Raw genomic sequence first — 15,596 nt, 5'->3', positions numbered from 1 at the left:
TCGCGATAACACGACCGGAAGTTGTCTCAAAATGGCGACGGAACACAAGCGCTCCATCACGAATGGAGGTTCCTGTTGCTGTTCGCGGTCTGCCTTATTTGTATTGAGAGTGAAGTGTTATAGCTAAAGATTAGCTTTGTGAAAAATGTCTAGTTGCATATTTCAACAGTGAGTGCTCATATTCGTGTAAGTTACTGCTTACGCACCCGAAAGGAACACGTTTTATACAGGTAAATTGAAAACTCTCCACTTAAGCTAAGTCACTTCGCTTCCTGGCTAACACACAATTGCTTTCGCAAGCCTGCTAGAACCTCATAATGAACACATCATACGAATGAGATGTACTTTTTAAGGTTTGTTTTTTTTTAAGTTGTGCCGTTTGAGTTACAGCGTTGATGTACGTGAAGTAAATGGGTCGTTTCTTCTCTCCGTTAGAGCGATTTGCCCGCCTTCTTTTCCCTCACAACTTAACAATATCCCTGAACATAATGTAGCTTTTGTATGTTGAACATTGATCAGAACTTTGTGGTTTCATTTCTGAGTACGAACCAGTGAGGAGATATGTAAAAAAAGCTGTATAAGCTGTTTCAAGTGGTCAATGTTTGAATAAATTATCATAATTTGGCCTTTTCCCTCAATTATGATAAATCCATTGCACTTCATAATGAGAGGTTGAAGTCCAATCTTTTCCCATTCTCTTTGAACTTTGCGTTATGCATGAGTTGTTGCACATGAAATGTATGGAATTGACAAACTGTGCATTTTGTTAGTGATGGCAGAGGAAAGGCGTCAGAAGCAGTGCTCGGTAGTCCTCCCTACAGAGTCTATGAAGGCAATGGCAGAGTCGGTGGGAGTGGGCCAATTACAGGAGGAAAGCTGCACAGCCCTAAGTGAAGAAGTCAGTTACAGAATTAAAGAAATTACACAGGTACCCCACGGAGATGTCTGGCAAAACACTAAAATGTCTGTGGGAGTCCCCATTGTTAAGCGATATGCAATAATTTTATTATTATTATTTTTTTTTAAAGGATGCACTTAAATTCATGCATCATGGGAAGAGGCGTAAACTAACCACCAGTGACATTGATAATGCCCTCAAACTGAAAAACGTGGAGGTAAGGGGGAGACCATGCTTATTATATGAAACCACTAAATTTGATACATTTTTCTGTTTAAATTACGCATTTTAAGTAGATTTTGCTCTTCGTAGCCCCTTTATGGATTCCAGTCGCAAGAGTTTATCCCTTTTCGTTTTGCAAGTGGTGGTGGCAGAGAGCTTCATTTTTATGAGGAGAAGGAAGTGGACCTCAGTGATATTATTAACACACCTCTCCCCAGAGTTCCGCTGGATGTGTCTCTTAAAGGTATACCAAAATTGTTTTTCTGACTGTCTTACTCGAGTGAACGTTCCTCCGTCTTCTCATATTGCTGTACTTCTTTCAGCCCATTGGTTAAGTATTGAGGGGATTCAACCTTCTATTCCGGAAAATCCACCACCAGGTAAAACTGTCTTGAAACACAATGTATTTAAAAAAGATGGGGAAAGATGATGACTTACTTCCAATGCACTGCTTTGTAGCACCAAAAGAACAACAAAAAGCTGAATCCACTGAGCCGCTCAAAGTTGTCAAACCCGGTCAGGAGGAGGATGGTACCATTCAAGGCAAAGGTCAGGGGGCACCTGCTGCTGATGGCAAAGGTCACGATGTAGTTTTTATATTCAAATGTGACATTCATTGAATTCCTCCCATAAAAAGGTAATTTTCTTTGAAACTGTCTTTTATTCATTCTGAGTATATCGATTTCAGGAAAAGAGAAGGGTCCCATCAGGTTGAAACCTCGCAGCACGCATGAGCTTTCTGTGGAACAACAGCTCTACTATAAAGAGATCACTGAAGCATGTGTGGGATCCTGTGAAGCCAAGAGAGCTGTGTGTACATTAGTATTCATCTTCACCAAAACCTAGATAACAACTTGACATAAAATGTGAATTGTATGATAAACTCTCATTCAGCACGTTACATGCAGAGAAACAATTTACTTTTGTGAGACTTTGTGATAACTTTGTAACTTTTAAATAAATTAGGAATCATTTATTTGCTCAATGTTTTGCCATCCAGGAAGCCTTGCAAAGCATTGCCACAGACCCGGGACTGTATCAGATGCTACCAAGATTCAGCACCTTTATTTCAGAAGGAGTGAGCATCTTTTAAAACTCCTGTCACATCATTTTTCAATGTTATTAGCTTGTAAATGCTCTCGTTTTGCTCTTGCGGTAGGTTCGTGTTAATGTGGTGCAAAACAACTTGGCTCTGCTGATTTACCTCATGCGGATGGTCAAAGCACTGATGGATAACCCCACGTTATACCTGGAGAAATATGTAAGTAAAAGGAACCACGGTATTATTATTAGTTGGGAGGTACTATGTACTTGCGTTGTTTTGCTTCATGGACATTTGTTGTTGTTGTTATTTCCACTGTAGCTGCATGAGCTCATCCCGGCTGTGGTGACGTGTATCGTGAGCAAGCAGTTGTGTTTGAGACCAGACGTTGACAACCACTGGGCTTTACGGGACTTTGCCGCTCGCCTTATGGCACAGAGTTGCAAAACCTTTAGCACCACGACCAACAACATCCAGTCTCGCATCACCAAGACTTTTACTAAGGTGACTTTTTTTCCCCACTACGCTCGTTTTAAAAGAGCAGGTTTTGTCCGTTTTAAAAGTGGGATTTACTTTTTACTTGGACTTCCTCAAAATATGCTCAACACATGGCAGTCCTCAACTCGACATCGGTTTTCCCTCAAGAAACATTAGATAGCTATTTCATCCCACACACCAATATTGTCATAGCGACAATATTCACACACAAACTCGGGTTGTGCAAATAACAGAGTACTGTACAAACAAAAAACGGGAGCGGCATTGAAGTATTTACATGTAATTGTCATGAATAAACGTTGCCTATTATTCGACAGGGGGCAGGAAAAACACTTTGAGAACCAGAGAAATGAAATGAAAGGCAGTGAAAACCTGCATGCTGCTGCTAAGAAGAGAGACTGTTACTCCTAAAGTCGTATGCAGTTGCCATCTGCAACTGCAGATGGCAACTGCATTATTATTATTCAACTATACAGGCCTACTCCCCCAACTTAAAAAAAAAAAAATATATATATATATATATATATATATATATATATATAATATATATAATATATGTGTGTGTGTGTGTGTGAGGTGGTAATTGATTATTATTTGTGAGTGCAAATAAATTCTTATGCTTTTTTTTTTTTAAACTTGATTTGTGTTTTTCAGAGTTGGTTGGATGAGAAAACCCAGTGGACGACGCGATACGGCTGCATCGCTGGACTTGCTGAACTGGGACCTGATGTGAGTTTTCAGCCGGGTTCCTGGGTTTCTTGAACATTGTTTGTGTTACATCAGCACAGCTCTTCTACTTTTGTCCCTAAAGGTGATTAAAACGTTGATCCTTCCTCGGCTTGCTGTAGAGGGTGCTCGCATCAAAGCAGTGATGGAAGGACAAGTGATCTCCAACATTGATAAGATTGGAGCGGACCATGTTCAAAGTCTCCTACTGGTATTAACGTCATAGTCATAGGTTTTATGTGAATTACTGCTCATGTTTGTGTTTAAGTTCATAAAATGGAAAATGTTTGCGTTCCAAGAAACACTGTGCCAGTGTCATTGCCAAGATTCGACCTCCACCTGACAGCGTGGAACAATATCGGATTGACTATGGTTACCTCGCACCCATGCTATGCTCCCATGTAATGAAGGCTCGGACCCAAGCTGCAATGCAAGCTCAGCAAGTCAACAGAACCACGTTAACAATCACACAGGTACACTGACATTTGATGACACAGCGGCACCGTGTTTTGTGTTCTTACGAACTTTTGCTAGCTTAATGCTAACGCATGCTATAAAATGTTAGACTGGCTGACAATGGATGACTGTTTGCCTTGCAGCCACGTCCGACCCTCTCTGTCTCACAAAGTGGACTCAGTGCATCAACAGGCCCTCGCACTCCCAGCATCATTAAAGTTCCAAGCTCCCTCACCCTGATGTCGCCGAGACCAGGGACCCCATCACAGCCATCGCCCCCTGCCACCAAATATATCGTCGTGGGAACCAGCGCAGGAGCCGCCTCAACGCAGCAGGTACGTTTACCTTTTGTAGCAATCGCAGTTGCCTTTATAAAGACTGAAGTGGTCTCAAAAACGGTAGAAATTTGGTTTCAGTAACCACTAACGCACGCTTCATAAGGCCGGGATCTAAGTCCTGCTGCTATTCGCGCGAGTAAAAATGTTTTAGAATTGTCTCTACGGTTTAAAATCCAACTACAAACTATGCTCCCTCCCAAAACACAATTTAGTAGAATTTCAAACTCATTTTACAGCATTACAGTATACAAGCATTCATTTGTGTTTGTATCATTTCCCTAGCAGGTAATCACCATTAACTCTTCCCAGTCTGCTTCAACGGTTACAAGCACCGTACCCAGTGCCACGTCAACCTTGCAACCCTTGGTAAAAGTAGAACCGGGAAGTGGTCCCACACTCTCCGGTTCGCGACCCATGCAGAAGTACATAGTGGTATCACTTCCCTCGTCCAACTCTTCCATGGAGAATAAGAGTTCTGTAATCCCAACACCCATCTCAACCACACTAGAACCGATGGGGAAGACGGACCGTTCAGAGTCTCCCGGTGCGAGCACACAGTCGCCACACTGACACTTTTTACTGGAGATTTAACATGCATTCAAGGACTGTGTTTGGGGTTGACGTGAAAACTTCGAAATGGTGCAAAAGCAGGTGTTTAATTGTACACTGTAAATATATGAATGCCGCAAAAGAGGCAATCTGTCACAGTTTCTTCCTCAGCTCCAATTGATCTCATGCTTTTTTCCTTTTTTTCTACCTAAAAATAAAATTTCACTTTGTATTTGTGTTCCTACTTGTTGAGTGTGGATCTCTCAATTGCACAGTCATGTTTGCAATTTAGATTTCATGCCTCCTCACCCTTCCCCTAAGCAAAGCCAACGGTGATGAGGACAATTTCACAATTAACATTCAAAGAGTATATTGGAAGAGTCAAAGTAACCTATTTATTTGTCCTCATTAGCGCTGCTCTCATATCTTACTTTGTTTACACTGATACTTGCTGATTTAAATACTCTTAATCGTGCTGTTGACATTTTGTCGTATGACCAAGATGAGGGTACGTACGTAACAAATAATCAACAGCACTTCACTGTTGCAGGCTTCAAACAAGATGTTTTCAAAGGGAAGTGTCCCCTGAGCTTCGGGTGCCATCCGCAAGTTACAACAGCGATATTTGACTGGAATTTCTATTCGTGTGAATCTTTTTTTCTCTGTTCAGCTTCTTCGAGAACACCGAGTACTGCAAAATGTAGACATTGCACAGTCCGACTTGTGAATTTACAATGTTATTTGTCAAATTAAATTTACTTGGAGAGGTTATAGTTAATACAAGCTGTCTGGCTGTATTTGGAATTGCAGGATAAATAAAGAGGAATTTAAGGCAGGTTTTAAGTGTAAATCGATTTGACCTTGTTCTTGTAAACATACTGCATACAGTATGAAAATAAAATTTATTAGGCCCACGCGTGTCACATTACGGACCAGCTTGAGGGCGCTGTTTTGTAATGTGAACCAAAAAAAACATTCTCGCTTTAATATGTAAATGTTATATTCTGCACCTCCCCCTTGGTCACATGCACTTACTGACACCTCCCGATCGAGGGAAAGTGTATTTACCGGTAGTTCATTTCAGGACAATTAGTTGCCTGCTGCAGTCATGAACTTTGCTATTCGACTTGCAACAAAAGCAGATTTTAAAGACATATGGAGACTGCTCAAGGTGAGTCTGATGGATTCACAAACTATATGCAGCGAACATAAAAATATATCTACAGTGTAAACTATCACCGCTTATGTGGTCCTTTTTTCTAGGATTTGGCGAGCCATCTAAAAATGCTCGACCAAATGACACAGACATATGAAGGTATTATTTTCCAAATTCCATTCTACTTGACCTAACAGACTACTAATTGCCTTTAATTCCTCTTATTTATCCTGCAATTCCGAATACAGGCACACAGTACATTTATTCATTCATTCATCTTCCGAGCCGCTTTATCCTCACTAGGGCCGCGGGGGGTGCTGGGATAAAGCCTATCCCAGCTGTCTTCGGGCAGTAGGCGGGGGACACCCTGAATCGGTTGCCAGCCAATCGCAGGGCACACAAAAACTAACAACCATTCGCACTCACACTCACACCTAGGGACAATTTAGAGTGTTCAATCAGCCTGCCACGCATGTTTTTGGAATGTGGGCGGAAACCGGAGCACCTGGAGAAAACCCACGAAGGCCCGGGGAGAACATGCAAACTCCACACAGGGAGGCCGGAGCTGGAATCAAACCCGGTACCTCTGCACTGTGAAGCCGACGTGCTAACCACTGGCTACCGGGCCGCCTCCACACAGTACATTTACAGTTATATGTGCGTGCCTACAGCTCTGTTGGTTAACTAAGCCAGTACTTAACATAGCAATAATAATAATAATAAAACATCACATTGTGTACCATAAATCTAAGCCATGATGTCGTATTTGGCAAGATATTTGCACATTTGGATTATTTTGTAGGTTTTTGATCTTTAAAAGTTTAGAACGTTCAATCCCCGGCTCCCTCGTTGAGACGGACGGCTTTGCTTTCAGTGGTATTCCGAACAATGTACAATGTACTGTACATCCTTAATTTAATTTAATTTTTTTATTTTACATCCACCCGTGAAATGTTCTAAGTCTTTGCATCCAGGTGAGGGCCTCGCAAACAGCTCAAAAGACATATTTGAACCCTTTTTGTTTCGGTGCGATACACACCTGCTCGCCTCTTCTCGCTTGTCTTGCTTACCGACAATACAGTGATGATTTTTTTTATTCATTCATCTTCCAAGCCGCTTGATCCTCACTAGGGTCGCGGGGGGTGCTGGAGCCTATCCCAGCCGTCTCCGGGCAGTAGGCGGGGGACACCCTGAATCGGTTGCCAGCCAATCGCAGGGCACACAGAGACGAACAACCATCCACGCTCACACTCACACCTAGGGACAATTTAGAGCGTCCAATCAGCCTGCCACGCATGTTTTTGGAATGTGGGAGGAAACCGGAGCACCCGGAGAAAACCCACGCAGGCCCGGGGAGAACATGCAAACTCCACACAGGGAGGCCGGAGCTGGAATCGAACCCGGTACCTCTGCACTGTGAAGCCCACGTGCTAACCACTGGACTACCGGGCATTAATGTTTTTTAATTTATTTTTATTTAATTAACTTCAGAAGTGCAACGCCACGGTTTCAGCCAGAATCCCTGCTTTGAGTCTTTTGTTGCAGTGGTGCCAGATGAACATAAGTCTAAAGAAGGTAAAATGCTTTCATCCCTGAAACCTTCCTGTCGCCTCAAAAACGGCGCAGTTGTATTGTATATACTATATTTGTTGATATTGTTTTTGATGATGGTCTACACTTTAGGATTCACAATTGTTGGATGTGCCCTTTACTTTGACATCTACGACGTATGGAAGGGGCAGGCCGTGTGTTTGGATCAATTCTATGTGATGCCAGAATTCAGAGGTAAAACGTTTTTCAGCATTATCTATCCATCCATTGTCTGATCTGCTTATCCTCACGAGGGTCAATACATGTTTATTTGTCTAGCGCTTTCACAATAGCTGCAGCTGTAACAAAACGCTTTTCAGAACAATTACATAAAATAATAATATAACGGAAAACATGACAAAAACATTGAGAATCAACAGTAAGTATTGATTTTTATTGGTCTGAACCTCAGATATGCATCACCCCTGAACTTACATTCAATTTGTGCTTGTTCTTGATGAAAAGTCTGCACTGTTGTTGTTTTGTCAATAAATGTCAAACATATTTTCTGAAGTACATATACAAAGCCTATTTCTGACATGCAACGTAAAATCCACTTTCATGCATCCCTTAGGGCTCATTGTCAAACCCGTTTGTTTCCAGGTTGTGAAAGTCAGGAGTGTCAGCAAATACCTACAAGCCTTTGTCAGTACTAGATTTAGTCTTTTTTTTTTTGGAGGAGGTTTAAGTTTTGGATTGAAATGCAATATTCCCTGCCTCATCAGTTTATCGCTGTCTTCTCAGGATTTGGCATAGGAAAAGCTTTACTGAGCAATGTTGCTAAGGTAAGAAAGCTTCAAAGTTCTTTGTTGTTGACAAATTGAGGCAGTGGAAGAAAAGAACAAAAGCAACTTATTTCTGTGTTGCTCCATGTGCTTAGTGGAAAAAAGAATACTGGGTGGATGGTCACTATAAAGATTTGCCTTGTTTGTGCAGGTGGCGAAAGAGAAGGGGTGTTCATTGTTGCAGTTGAATGTGTTGGACTGGAACACTCCATCACTAGACTTCTTTGCTGCGAGAGGAGCTCAGGATATCACTGTTAAGGAAGGCTGGCACGTCATCAATTTTGATGGACAAAGTTTGGAACGTCTGGCAAATGAAACCCGACAAAATTAGAAGTGTACTTGGGGAAAAGTAATTGACACGGTGCACATGTAGTATGTTATTCATGCGCTGGCTAGCTTGCAGGAGCTGAATTTGTTGAAAATGTAGCTGTTTTTGCCATCTGTAATGCCACAAAGACAATGAGTTCCAATGAGTTTCTCTGCAAGTTTCCCCACTGCACACACAGAAAGCGGACATCTTTGTGCTTTCCCTTTCATTTCAACTTTGTCAATGCTTAGTGACGATGCATAAATATGGCATACAAAGCAAATAAAGCACCCAAGTGAACACACTAAACTTACCTCTGAACATGTTTTTCAATGAAAAGGAGCCACTAATGACATTAATGAAGATATTTGCATCTCACTTTGTGTGTGTCCGCGTGTGTGTGTGCACGTGTGTGTGCACGTGTATACGTGTGATAGTTGTGTATGGGGATTTTATGCGTAAAAGCAGTTATATAATGGTTCATGTTGGACAGTGCACCATCATCCTGAGCTGACTGTTGAGTATTTTGGTCAACTTAGTGTCCAAATATAAAGAGCTGTCAGTTTGATGCACCCCTCCAATAAAACTCCAACCACAATAATAAAGTTCTTGTCAATTTTTTTTTAAAACGTGTAATCCGGAAAGGCAAATTTACGCAATTTTTGATACACATAATAGATCTCCAAGGCTGTTTTTGCCAACCTTTGTCATACCAAGGGACACATTTCAAGTATCTCAAGGACACTATAAACAGTCAGACCTTGTGCCATCTTCTGAAAGATTGTTTTAATTGTTAGGGAGTGGTTAAGTGAGTAATAAGCAGAACAAGAAAATCCTCTTGCACTAGATGGCGGAAGGTACAATTAACCTGTGAGAGTTTTTAAGGAGTGCTGTGAGAGATTCTTTGTCATGTAAAATATTTGCCTTGGTTGGACAATGGATGGAAACTACATGTTGCAAAAATGGATCATATGTTTCCAATCAGGGCGAGATTCTTGCCTTTTCTATATATAACAGTTTTAAAAGAAACCCCATTCACAATAAATTTATTATTGTGCCTGAAGGAACTAACAAAAACCGGGGCTTTGCAGTGAGCAGTGGTTACATGAGCAAAAGAAATGCCTTGTTGACCACTATAATCAGATGAGTTCATGTTGAGAGAAATGGAATAAGAAAGCAGAAAAGCAAAAAATACATTTACTGTACCTCTTACTTTGAAGGTTACACTGGCTTGTTGTGGGCAGGTCCTTTTCCTGCAAAACCTTCTGTAACAGTATAAAAACATTTCAGGCAGGTGCATTTGATCCAGAAAACGAGCTGGCTGCTGCAATCATGAACTTTTCTATTCGACTTGCAACAAAAGCAGACTGTAAGGACATATGGAGAATGATCAGGGTGAGTCTGATGGGTTCACGGTCTATATGCAGCTAACAAAATACATACTGTATATGTACAGTGTCATCAAATGTATGGAAAAACTATCACCACTTTTATGTGCTGCTATTTCTAGGATTTGGCCATCCATCAAAAAATGCTGGACCAAATGATGATAACATATGAAGGTATTTGGTTTTTTTTTTCTTTTTTTCTTCCTATCTAATCACTTGACACTTCAATTTTGAATAAAGCCAGACTGTACGATTAGATCAGCAAATATTGTTCAATGAAAAGGCGCCAATATTTGATGTCAATGTGTGCCATACAATGGTTTATTTAACTCTGCATCTCACTGCGTTTGCATGTGAACATTGTGTGGTGGCATCATACTTTATCCAGGTGATTGTGAATGCACACATGCACGCACAACAGTCATATCAACGAGGAAGTGTCATACAGTCTCTAGACGCTACCTGATCTGTGTTCCTGTACTACATGCGACTCATGGGAGCATTCTGTCAAATGTTTATATGTGCTTTGATTGACAGCATGAAGGTGGAATTGTCACTCAAAGTGCTACAAGGCGTTGTAGGTATGAATCTTTCAGCAGCAGCCTTTGCAAAAACAAATTCACTAGGTGTAGAATGGATGCTTTATTCATGTTTGAGTCAACATTAAACCCCAGTCATGAGGAATGGCACAAATAGCCGACTTTACAAATGAAAAAAAAAAAAAATCTATGCATGGATGTAGGTACAGTTTGTATAGGGGTCACCAAAGTGGTGCTATGGACACCAGGTTTGCCTCTAAGGAGTACTCCATTGGCCTGTTCTAAAAATCAGTGATCAATTGAAAATGTAAACACAGGCTGAGACGAGTAGGGTTGCCTGGGACGTATACATGCCAAGAATTTTTGACTTGACTTCCCCTTTAATTGTTCTTGTGTAATGCCTGCACTTGGCAATCAAGTTTGTCATCTTTCAAGTTTGTCCTCTTGAATAAATGAATTACATTAACCAACGTTTTTGTTTTTCATGCTAATGGTTAGGTCGGTGTGCCTTGTGATGTGTTCAGTGAGTGTACAGTTGTACTCCTAAGTTTATATATCCTGTCAGAATTAGTGAATGTTTACCGTTTTATTTTTTATTTTTCAGTGATATGAATGATCATCGGAAAACCTTTGTCATATTTCGGGGTATTGATTAAGTGAAGCAATTTGTTATTTTATAACTCTGTGTCACCTTCTTAAATCATAATGACAACCAAACTCACTCAAATCACCCTAATAAAAAGTTTACATGCCCCTGTTGAATGTTTTGCCTGATACTATGCACACGTTGACACAAATTAAATGGCTGTTAAGGGTATGTTTCCAACGCAGCTATACTTATTTTGAGTTTGTAATAAATGCAATTACTGCAGCACTACTTTTCACTGTAGACCTGGAGCGGGATGCTTTCGGCCCGAATCCCTGGTGTGAAACCCTTATGGCAGAGGTACCTGAGGAGAACAAATCTAAAGAAGGTAAAATGTTTTCCTGGTGATCTTGCATGATACAGTGAATCCCTGCTATGCAATAGGACCCACCGCCCCAATTGTTGGTGCAAGATGGCAAGCACCATTTTTTCTAAATGAAAACCCTCATTCCACGTTAACATAGTTCCTTGGCATGCAGGTGCCACAAAATGGAGGCCAAGTATTACACTTGTTTCTTTTGTCCAAGCAGAAAAACAACAAATAGGTTTTTCAGTAAATAAGAGAGCCCCCCCCCCCAAAAAAAAAAAAAATTGCAAAAGTGTGGATTTGCAAATGCGGGGCTTCCCTTTAGATGGAGGCAAAGAAGAAACTTACCTTATTTTGTCATGATTTCTTCATGTCCCTGCAGGATTCAAAGCAGTTGGTTTCGCACTTTACTTTTACTCATATAGTACGTTCAAGGGACGCACGGTGTATTTGGAGGATTTCTTCGTGATGCCAGAATTCAGAGGTAAAACATGTTGAGTGCTATCATTCTTCAGTAAGTCAATACCAATCCTCAGAATATTTTTGTGTTCTGTAAGACGGTGTTAACCAACATTTATTGAGACATGGCATATATTATACATTACAAAACTCTCCGGCCACCCCATTGTCACAAAAAAAAAAAAAATACTGTATATGCTAGTGTACTTGACACTGGTGCACCCGGAGGAAAACGACATAAGTTTGGGGAGCTATTATTCGATCTGCAACTACTACTGAATGTACAGTATTTTTTTTTTTTTTAGGATTTGGCATTGGAAAGAATTTGCTGAGGACAGTTGCAAAGGTACCCATTTTCATTTATCTACATTTAAAAAACGGGTCTTATTAAATACTACTCTTGTGTGCGTGTGTGTGTGTGTGTGTGTGTGTGTGTGTAGGTGGCGACAGAAAAACAATGTGCGCATTTGGAGTTGAGTGTGTTAGGCCAAAACATTAATTCACGATCCTTCTACGCTGCACATGGAGCTGAGGACATCGCTGTCAGGGATGATTGGCATTACCTGCGTTTTAGTACACAAAGCCTGACCAATTTCATTTCTTGTCAAAAGTAAACAATTATTGAATGCCATTTTCCCCTTTTCTAAATATAAGGGAAAATAAAATAAATAAAGTTGAAATATTGTAGTCCAAGAGACATTTGTTGCATTGGCAAAAGTGGTTTGAGGGTTTAATTTCTCAAAATTTATGCTAAAGGTCGCCATCTTATTTTTATTCATTTTTCATTCATTCATCTTCCGAACCACTTCATCCTCACTAGGGTCACAGGGGGTGCTGGAGCCTATCCCAGCGTTCTTTGGGCAGTTGGCGGGGGACACCCTGAATCGGATGCCAGCCAATTGCACGGCACACAGAGACGAACAACCATGCACACCCACACTCACAGCTAGGGACAATTTAGAGTGTTCAATCAGCTTGCCATGCATGTTTTTGGAAAGTGGGAAGAAAACCCACGCAAGCCCGGGGAGAACATGCAAATTCCACACAGGGAGGCTGGAGCTGGAATCGAACCCAGTACCTCTGCACTGTGAAGCCGACGTGCTAACCACTGGCCTACCGGACCGCCCTACGGAAATATGTGTTTGAAAAAATATAGCACAGATATGAATCATAAGTGGGTCATGCGCAGCCAGAAGTGACCATTTGATTAGATGCGCGTTGCAAACATGGAGGTTAACATACGCGCCGCTACCAAAGTAGACTGCAAAAACATACAGTATTGAGATTGATAATGGCAAGTAACACACACACACACACGCGCGCGCGCGCGCACAAATATATATTCGTCCGTCAAATGTAAACGATTATTTTGTCTAACGTCATCAGAATACCTCGATTTAAAAAAAGTCGCTGCTATATCTTTTATTTTGAAGGGATACCATTAGCACGGATGCACAATTGCGGTGTCTTCTTTTAACACGGAAGTTAGGAAAGACTATTAATGAAGTGAGCACGAGCAGTTCAGAGCTGAATGCGCGAACTTCACTTAACGTGACTCCAGTTTTATTCTACTGTGGCAAACATGAACTTCACAATACGTGCTGCGACTAAAGTGGACTGCAAAGACATATCAAGAATGATAATGGTGAGTGTTTCACGTTCACCGCTGATGAGGTCTGACTTGACGTTTTAATGAGAAGCAAACAAAATAAATTAGCAGGTGCTAATGCTGCAAGGGCTTGTTTTTCAGGAACTGGCACTGTTTGAAAAGATGACTGATCAAGTGAAGATATCATCCGAGGGTAAAAATGGTTTCACGTCAATAAATTATTTCAATATAATCATTGTTAAATAAGTAATGTTAAAAAAAGTTTTAAGTGTTGATATTGTTGAGGTGTTAAGTTAGGGCAAGTGCCCCTAGACTGGACCTGGTATGTGTGTAGCCGGTTTTAAAATTGTCATTGCTATTCATCCACTAACCATGCATCGTCTCGATAGACCCACCATGTGAGGTTTGCTTTTTTTCCCCCATTTAGAATTGGAGCGTGATGGTTTCTGCCCAAATCCTTTATTTGAATGTCTTGTCGCAGAGGTACCAAAGGAGAACAAATCTAAACAAGGTAAAATGCTTGTATGTTAGTTCATGTCAGTTCCAAATTATAGTACTATTTGAATGAAGCATTGGATTCATTTTAATCCGTTTATCTTTTTATTAATTGTGTAACTGTGGCTGTGCTATGTCTTGAAACTCATAAAATCCTGCTATGTTTGCTCGGAATTGTCGACCGTTTTAAAAATATTATCCAAGATGTAACAATCACACTTTTTTAAACACTTGATGACTTACTAGTAAGTAGTTGGTCTGCCTCACAGTCATGAGGTGTTTGAACCTAATCTCAGGCCTTCCTGTGTGGAGTTTACACGTGAATATGAATTAAATAAAAATATTCCTAATGTATTTTTTTGTGCTGTCAACAATTACAGTGACAAGTGCAATTATTTTTGGATGTCACTCCCAGTCTTGCAATTGTAAGTGCAGTACTATTTTCTGTCTTACTGTTCTGACGATAGCAGTCTGTCTCTTCATGTGCCATTAGGATTCACCACTGTTGGGTACGGCCTTTACTTTTACACATACAGCACATGGAAGGGACGATCGATGCATTTGGAGGATTTGTATGTGATGCCTGAATTCCGAGGTAAGATGCGGTTTCATAGTGGTGTTAATGAATATTCAGCACACTGTCAGAAATGGAGTAGTAATCTATTTGTGTCCTTCAAGGTGGAATGTATCCATTGAGCTAATTATTCACACTGAGCCAGACTGTGGCATTCAAGGTGCTTTACTGGATATTTTTTTTGCTTTATAACAGATTTTTAAGATTTGTTTTGCAATACATGAAAACCATTTTCCCCACTTCATAATTATGCTGGTGTTGGCCTATCAGATGAAAGGTGTGGTTATTTTGACAAGCTCCCGTTTAATACAAAGCTGCTCTTTATGACATAAACATGCCCTAAACATTCAACAGTACCTTATCTAATTTGAAGCGAACATATTTTCAGCCTCATCAGTTTATTGATGTCTTTGTTAGGATTTGGCATCGGAAAAGGTTTACTGAGCACCGTTGCGAAGGTAAGACTTGTGTAGACTACTATAGCTGTACCTGCTCGCTTAGTGTGAAATACTGTTTGTGCAGGTGGCCAAAGAGAAGCATTGTGCTCGCTTGCAATTAAGCGTTTTGGACTGGAACGCCCCTTCACGAGACTTCTACGCTGCTCGAGGAGCTCAGGATCTCACCATCAAGGAAGGTTGGCACTTAATACGTTTTGATGGACAAAGTCTCGACAATTTGGGAAATGATGCACAGAAGAAATAAAAGGGATTCCGACACGGCCCCGGAAGTGGCCGAAGATGGATGGATGGATTTTCTGCTCATACCTTTCAATAAAACATACCATATGGTTCCTTTCCTACAGTTTTGTCATTCCTCGGATACCGTTCCTACTTTACAGAAATTCATAATTTGTTTTTACTTTTGTTTGATGTTTTTTTTAAATTCTGGAATACATTTTCTCTGTTTCAAATTCAGTTTTAAGCAAGTTTGTCTGTATTGTAACCGTTTATACAGTGCATACAAAACATTCACGTGACTATCATTCATAGAAATGAGAAAACAAATGGTATAA

The 15,596-nt window shown here is 40.6% G+C and overlaps 4 protein-coding genes across 7 annotated transcripts; all 4 read left to right on the top strand.

Moving 5' to 3' along the window:
- Nucleotide 1: 1 nt before the first annotated feature.
- Nucleotides 2–4,961, top strand: taf6 (TAF6 RNA polymerase II, TATA box binding protein (TBP)-associated factor). 3 transcript variants are annotated; one of them, XM_052047495.1, is made up of 15 exons: nt 2–230; nt 771–928; nt 1,029–1,115; nt 1,211–1,364; nt 1,444–1,500; nt 1,580–1,669; nt 1,809–1,930; nt 2,121–2,198; nt 2,280–2,381; nt 2,484–2,666; nt 3,315–3,389; nt 3,472–3,597; nt 3,686–3,859; nt 3,986–4,177; nt 4,463–4,961. In XM_052047495.1, the coding sequence occupies exons 2-15, from the start codon at nt 773–775 to the stop codon at nt 4,748–4,750; spliced, it is 1,884 nt and encodes a 627-aa protein (XP_051903455.1). In that variant the 5' UTR covers nt 2–230; nt 771–772; the 3' UTR covers nt 4,751–4,961. The 3 variants fall into 3 exon arrangements, with proteins under 3 accessions (XP_051903455.1, XP_051903454.1, XP_051903453.1); XM_052047494.1 differs by having other exon boundaries at nt 1,580–1,699; nt 4,466–4,961; XM_052047493.1 differs by having other exon boundaries at nt 1,580–1,699.
- A 771-nt stretch (nt 4,962–5,732) lies between these two features.
- LOC127588688 (diamine acetyltransferase 1-like) lies at nt 5,733–8,715 on the top strand. Its single transcript, XM_052047506.1, has 6 exons — nt 5,733–5,900; nt 5,993–6,044; nt 7,377–7,460; nt 7,569–7,670; nt 8,220–8,260; nt 8,412–8,715. Exons 1-6 carry the CDS (start codon nt 5,838–5,840, stop codon nt 8,589–8,591), a joined length of 522 nt encoding a protein of 173 aa, XP_051903466.1. The 5' UTR covers nt 5,733–5,837; the 3' UTR covers nt 8,592–8,715.
- A 1,107-nt stretch (nt 8,716–9,822) lies between these two features.
- LOC127588689 (diamine acetyltransferase 1-like) lies at nt 9,823–12,591 on the top strand. The gene is made up of 6 exons (XM_052047507.1): nt 9,823–9,962; nt 10,078–10,129; nt 11,385–11,468; nt 11,830–11,931; nt 12,212–12,252; nt 12,347–12,591. Exons 1-6 carry the CDS (start codon nt 9,900–9,902, stop codon nt 12,518–12,520), a joined length of 516 nt encoding a protein of 171 aa, XP_051903467.1. The 5' UTR covers nt 9,823–9,899; the 3' UTR covers nt 12,521–12,591.
- A 323-nt stretch (nt 12,592–12,914) lies between these two features.
- On the top strand, nt 12,915–15,388 carry LOC127588687 (thialysine N-epsilon-acetyltransferase-like). Of its 2 annotated transcripts, XM_052047504.1 has the most exons (6): nt 12,918–13,551; nt 13,657–13,708; nt 13,943–14,026; nt 14,504–14,605; nt 15,002–15,042; nt 15,107–15,388. In XM_052047504.1, the coding sequence occupies exons 1-6, from the start codon at nt 13,489–13,491 to the stop codon at nt 15,284–15,286; spliced, it is 522 nt and encodes a 173-aa protein (XP_051903464.1). In that variant the 5' UTR covers nt 12,918–13,488; the 3' UTR covers nt 15,287–15,388. The 2 variants fall into 2 exon arrangements, with proteins under 2 accessions (XP_051903465.1, XP_051903464.1); XM_052047505.1 differs by lacking the exon at nt 15,002–15,042 and having other exon boundaries at nt 12,915–13,551.
- Nucleotides 15,389–15,596: the final 208 nt, after the last annotated feature.

Source organism: Hippocampus zosterae, chromosome 16, assembly GCF_025434085.1.
Source record: "Hippocampus zosterae strain Florida chromosome 16, ASM2543408v3, whole genome shotgun sequence".
Lineage (NCBI taxonomy): Eukaryota > Metazoa > Chordata > Actinopteri > Syngnathiformes > Syngnathidae > Hippocampus > Hippocampus zosterae.
This window is presented reverse-complemented; position numbering and strand designations above follow the sequence as displayed.

Bases quoted from the DNA above. Each gene is read 5' to 3' on its own strand.
- LOC127588687 (XM_052047504.1), top strand. From the start codon at position 13,489: ATGAACTTCACAATACGTGCTGCGACTAAAGTGGACTGCAAAGACATA. The intron at 13,552-13,656 runs GTGAGTGTTTCA...CTTGTTTTTCAG, and splicing joins ACATATCAAGAATGATAATG to GAACTGGCACTGTTTGAAAA. The intron at 15,043-15,106 runs GTAAGACTTGTG...CTGTTTGTGCAG, and splicing joins TACTGAGCACCGTTGCGAAG to GTGGCCAAAGAGAAGCATTG.
- taf6 (XM_052047493.1), top strand. From the start codon at position 773: ATGGCAGAGGAAAGGCGTCAGAAGCAGTGCTCGGTAGTCCTCCCTACA. The intron at 1,931-2,120 runs GTGTGTACATTA...TTTGCCATCCAG, and splicing joins CCTGTGAAGCCAAGAGAGCT to GAAGCCTTGCAAAGCATTGC. The intron at 2,199-2,279 runs GTGAGCATCTTT...CTCTTGCGGTAG, and splicing joins GCACCTTTATTTCAGAAGGA to GTTCGTGTTAATGTGGTGCA.
- LOC127588689 (XM_052047507.1), top strand. From the start codon at position 9,900: ATGAACTTTTCTATTCGACTTGCAACAAAAGCAGACTGTAAGGACATA. The intron at 9,963-10,077 runs GTGAGTCTGATG...TGCTATTTCTAG, and splicing joins ACATATGGAGAATGATCAGG to GATTTGGCCATCCATCAAAA. The intron at 12,253-12,346 runs GTACCCATTTTC...GTGTGTGTGTAG, and splicing joins TGCTGAGGACAGTTGCAAAG to GTGGCGACAGAAAAACAATG.
- LOC127588688 (XM_052047506.1), top strand. From the start codon at position 5,838: ATGAACTTTGCTATTCGACTTGCAACAAAAGCAGATTTTAAAGACATA. The intron at 6,045-7,376 runs GTATTATTTTCC...AATTAACTTCAG, and splicing joins AATGACACAGACATATGAAG to AAGTGCAACGCCACGGTTTC. The intron at 7,671-8,219 runs GTAAAACGTTTT...CTGTCTTCTCAG, and splicing joins TGTGATGCCAGAATTCAGAG to GATTTGGCATAGGAAAAGCT.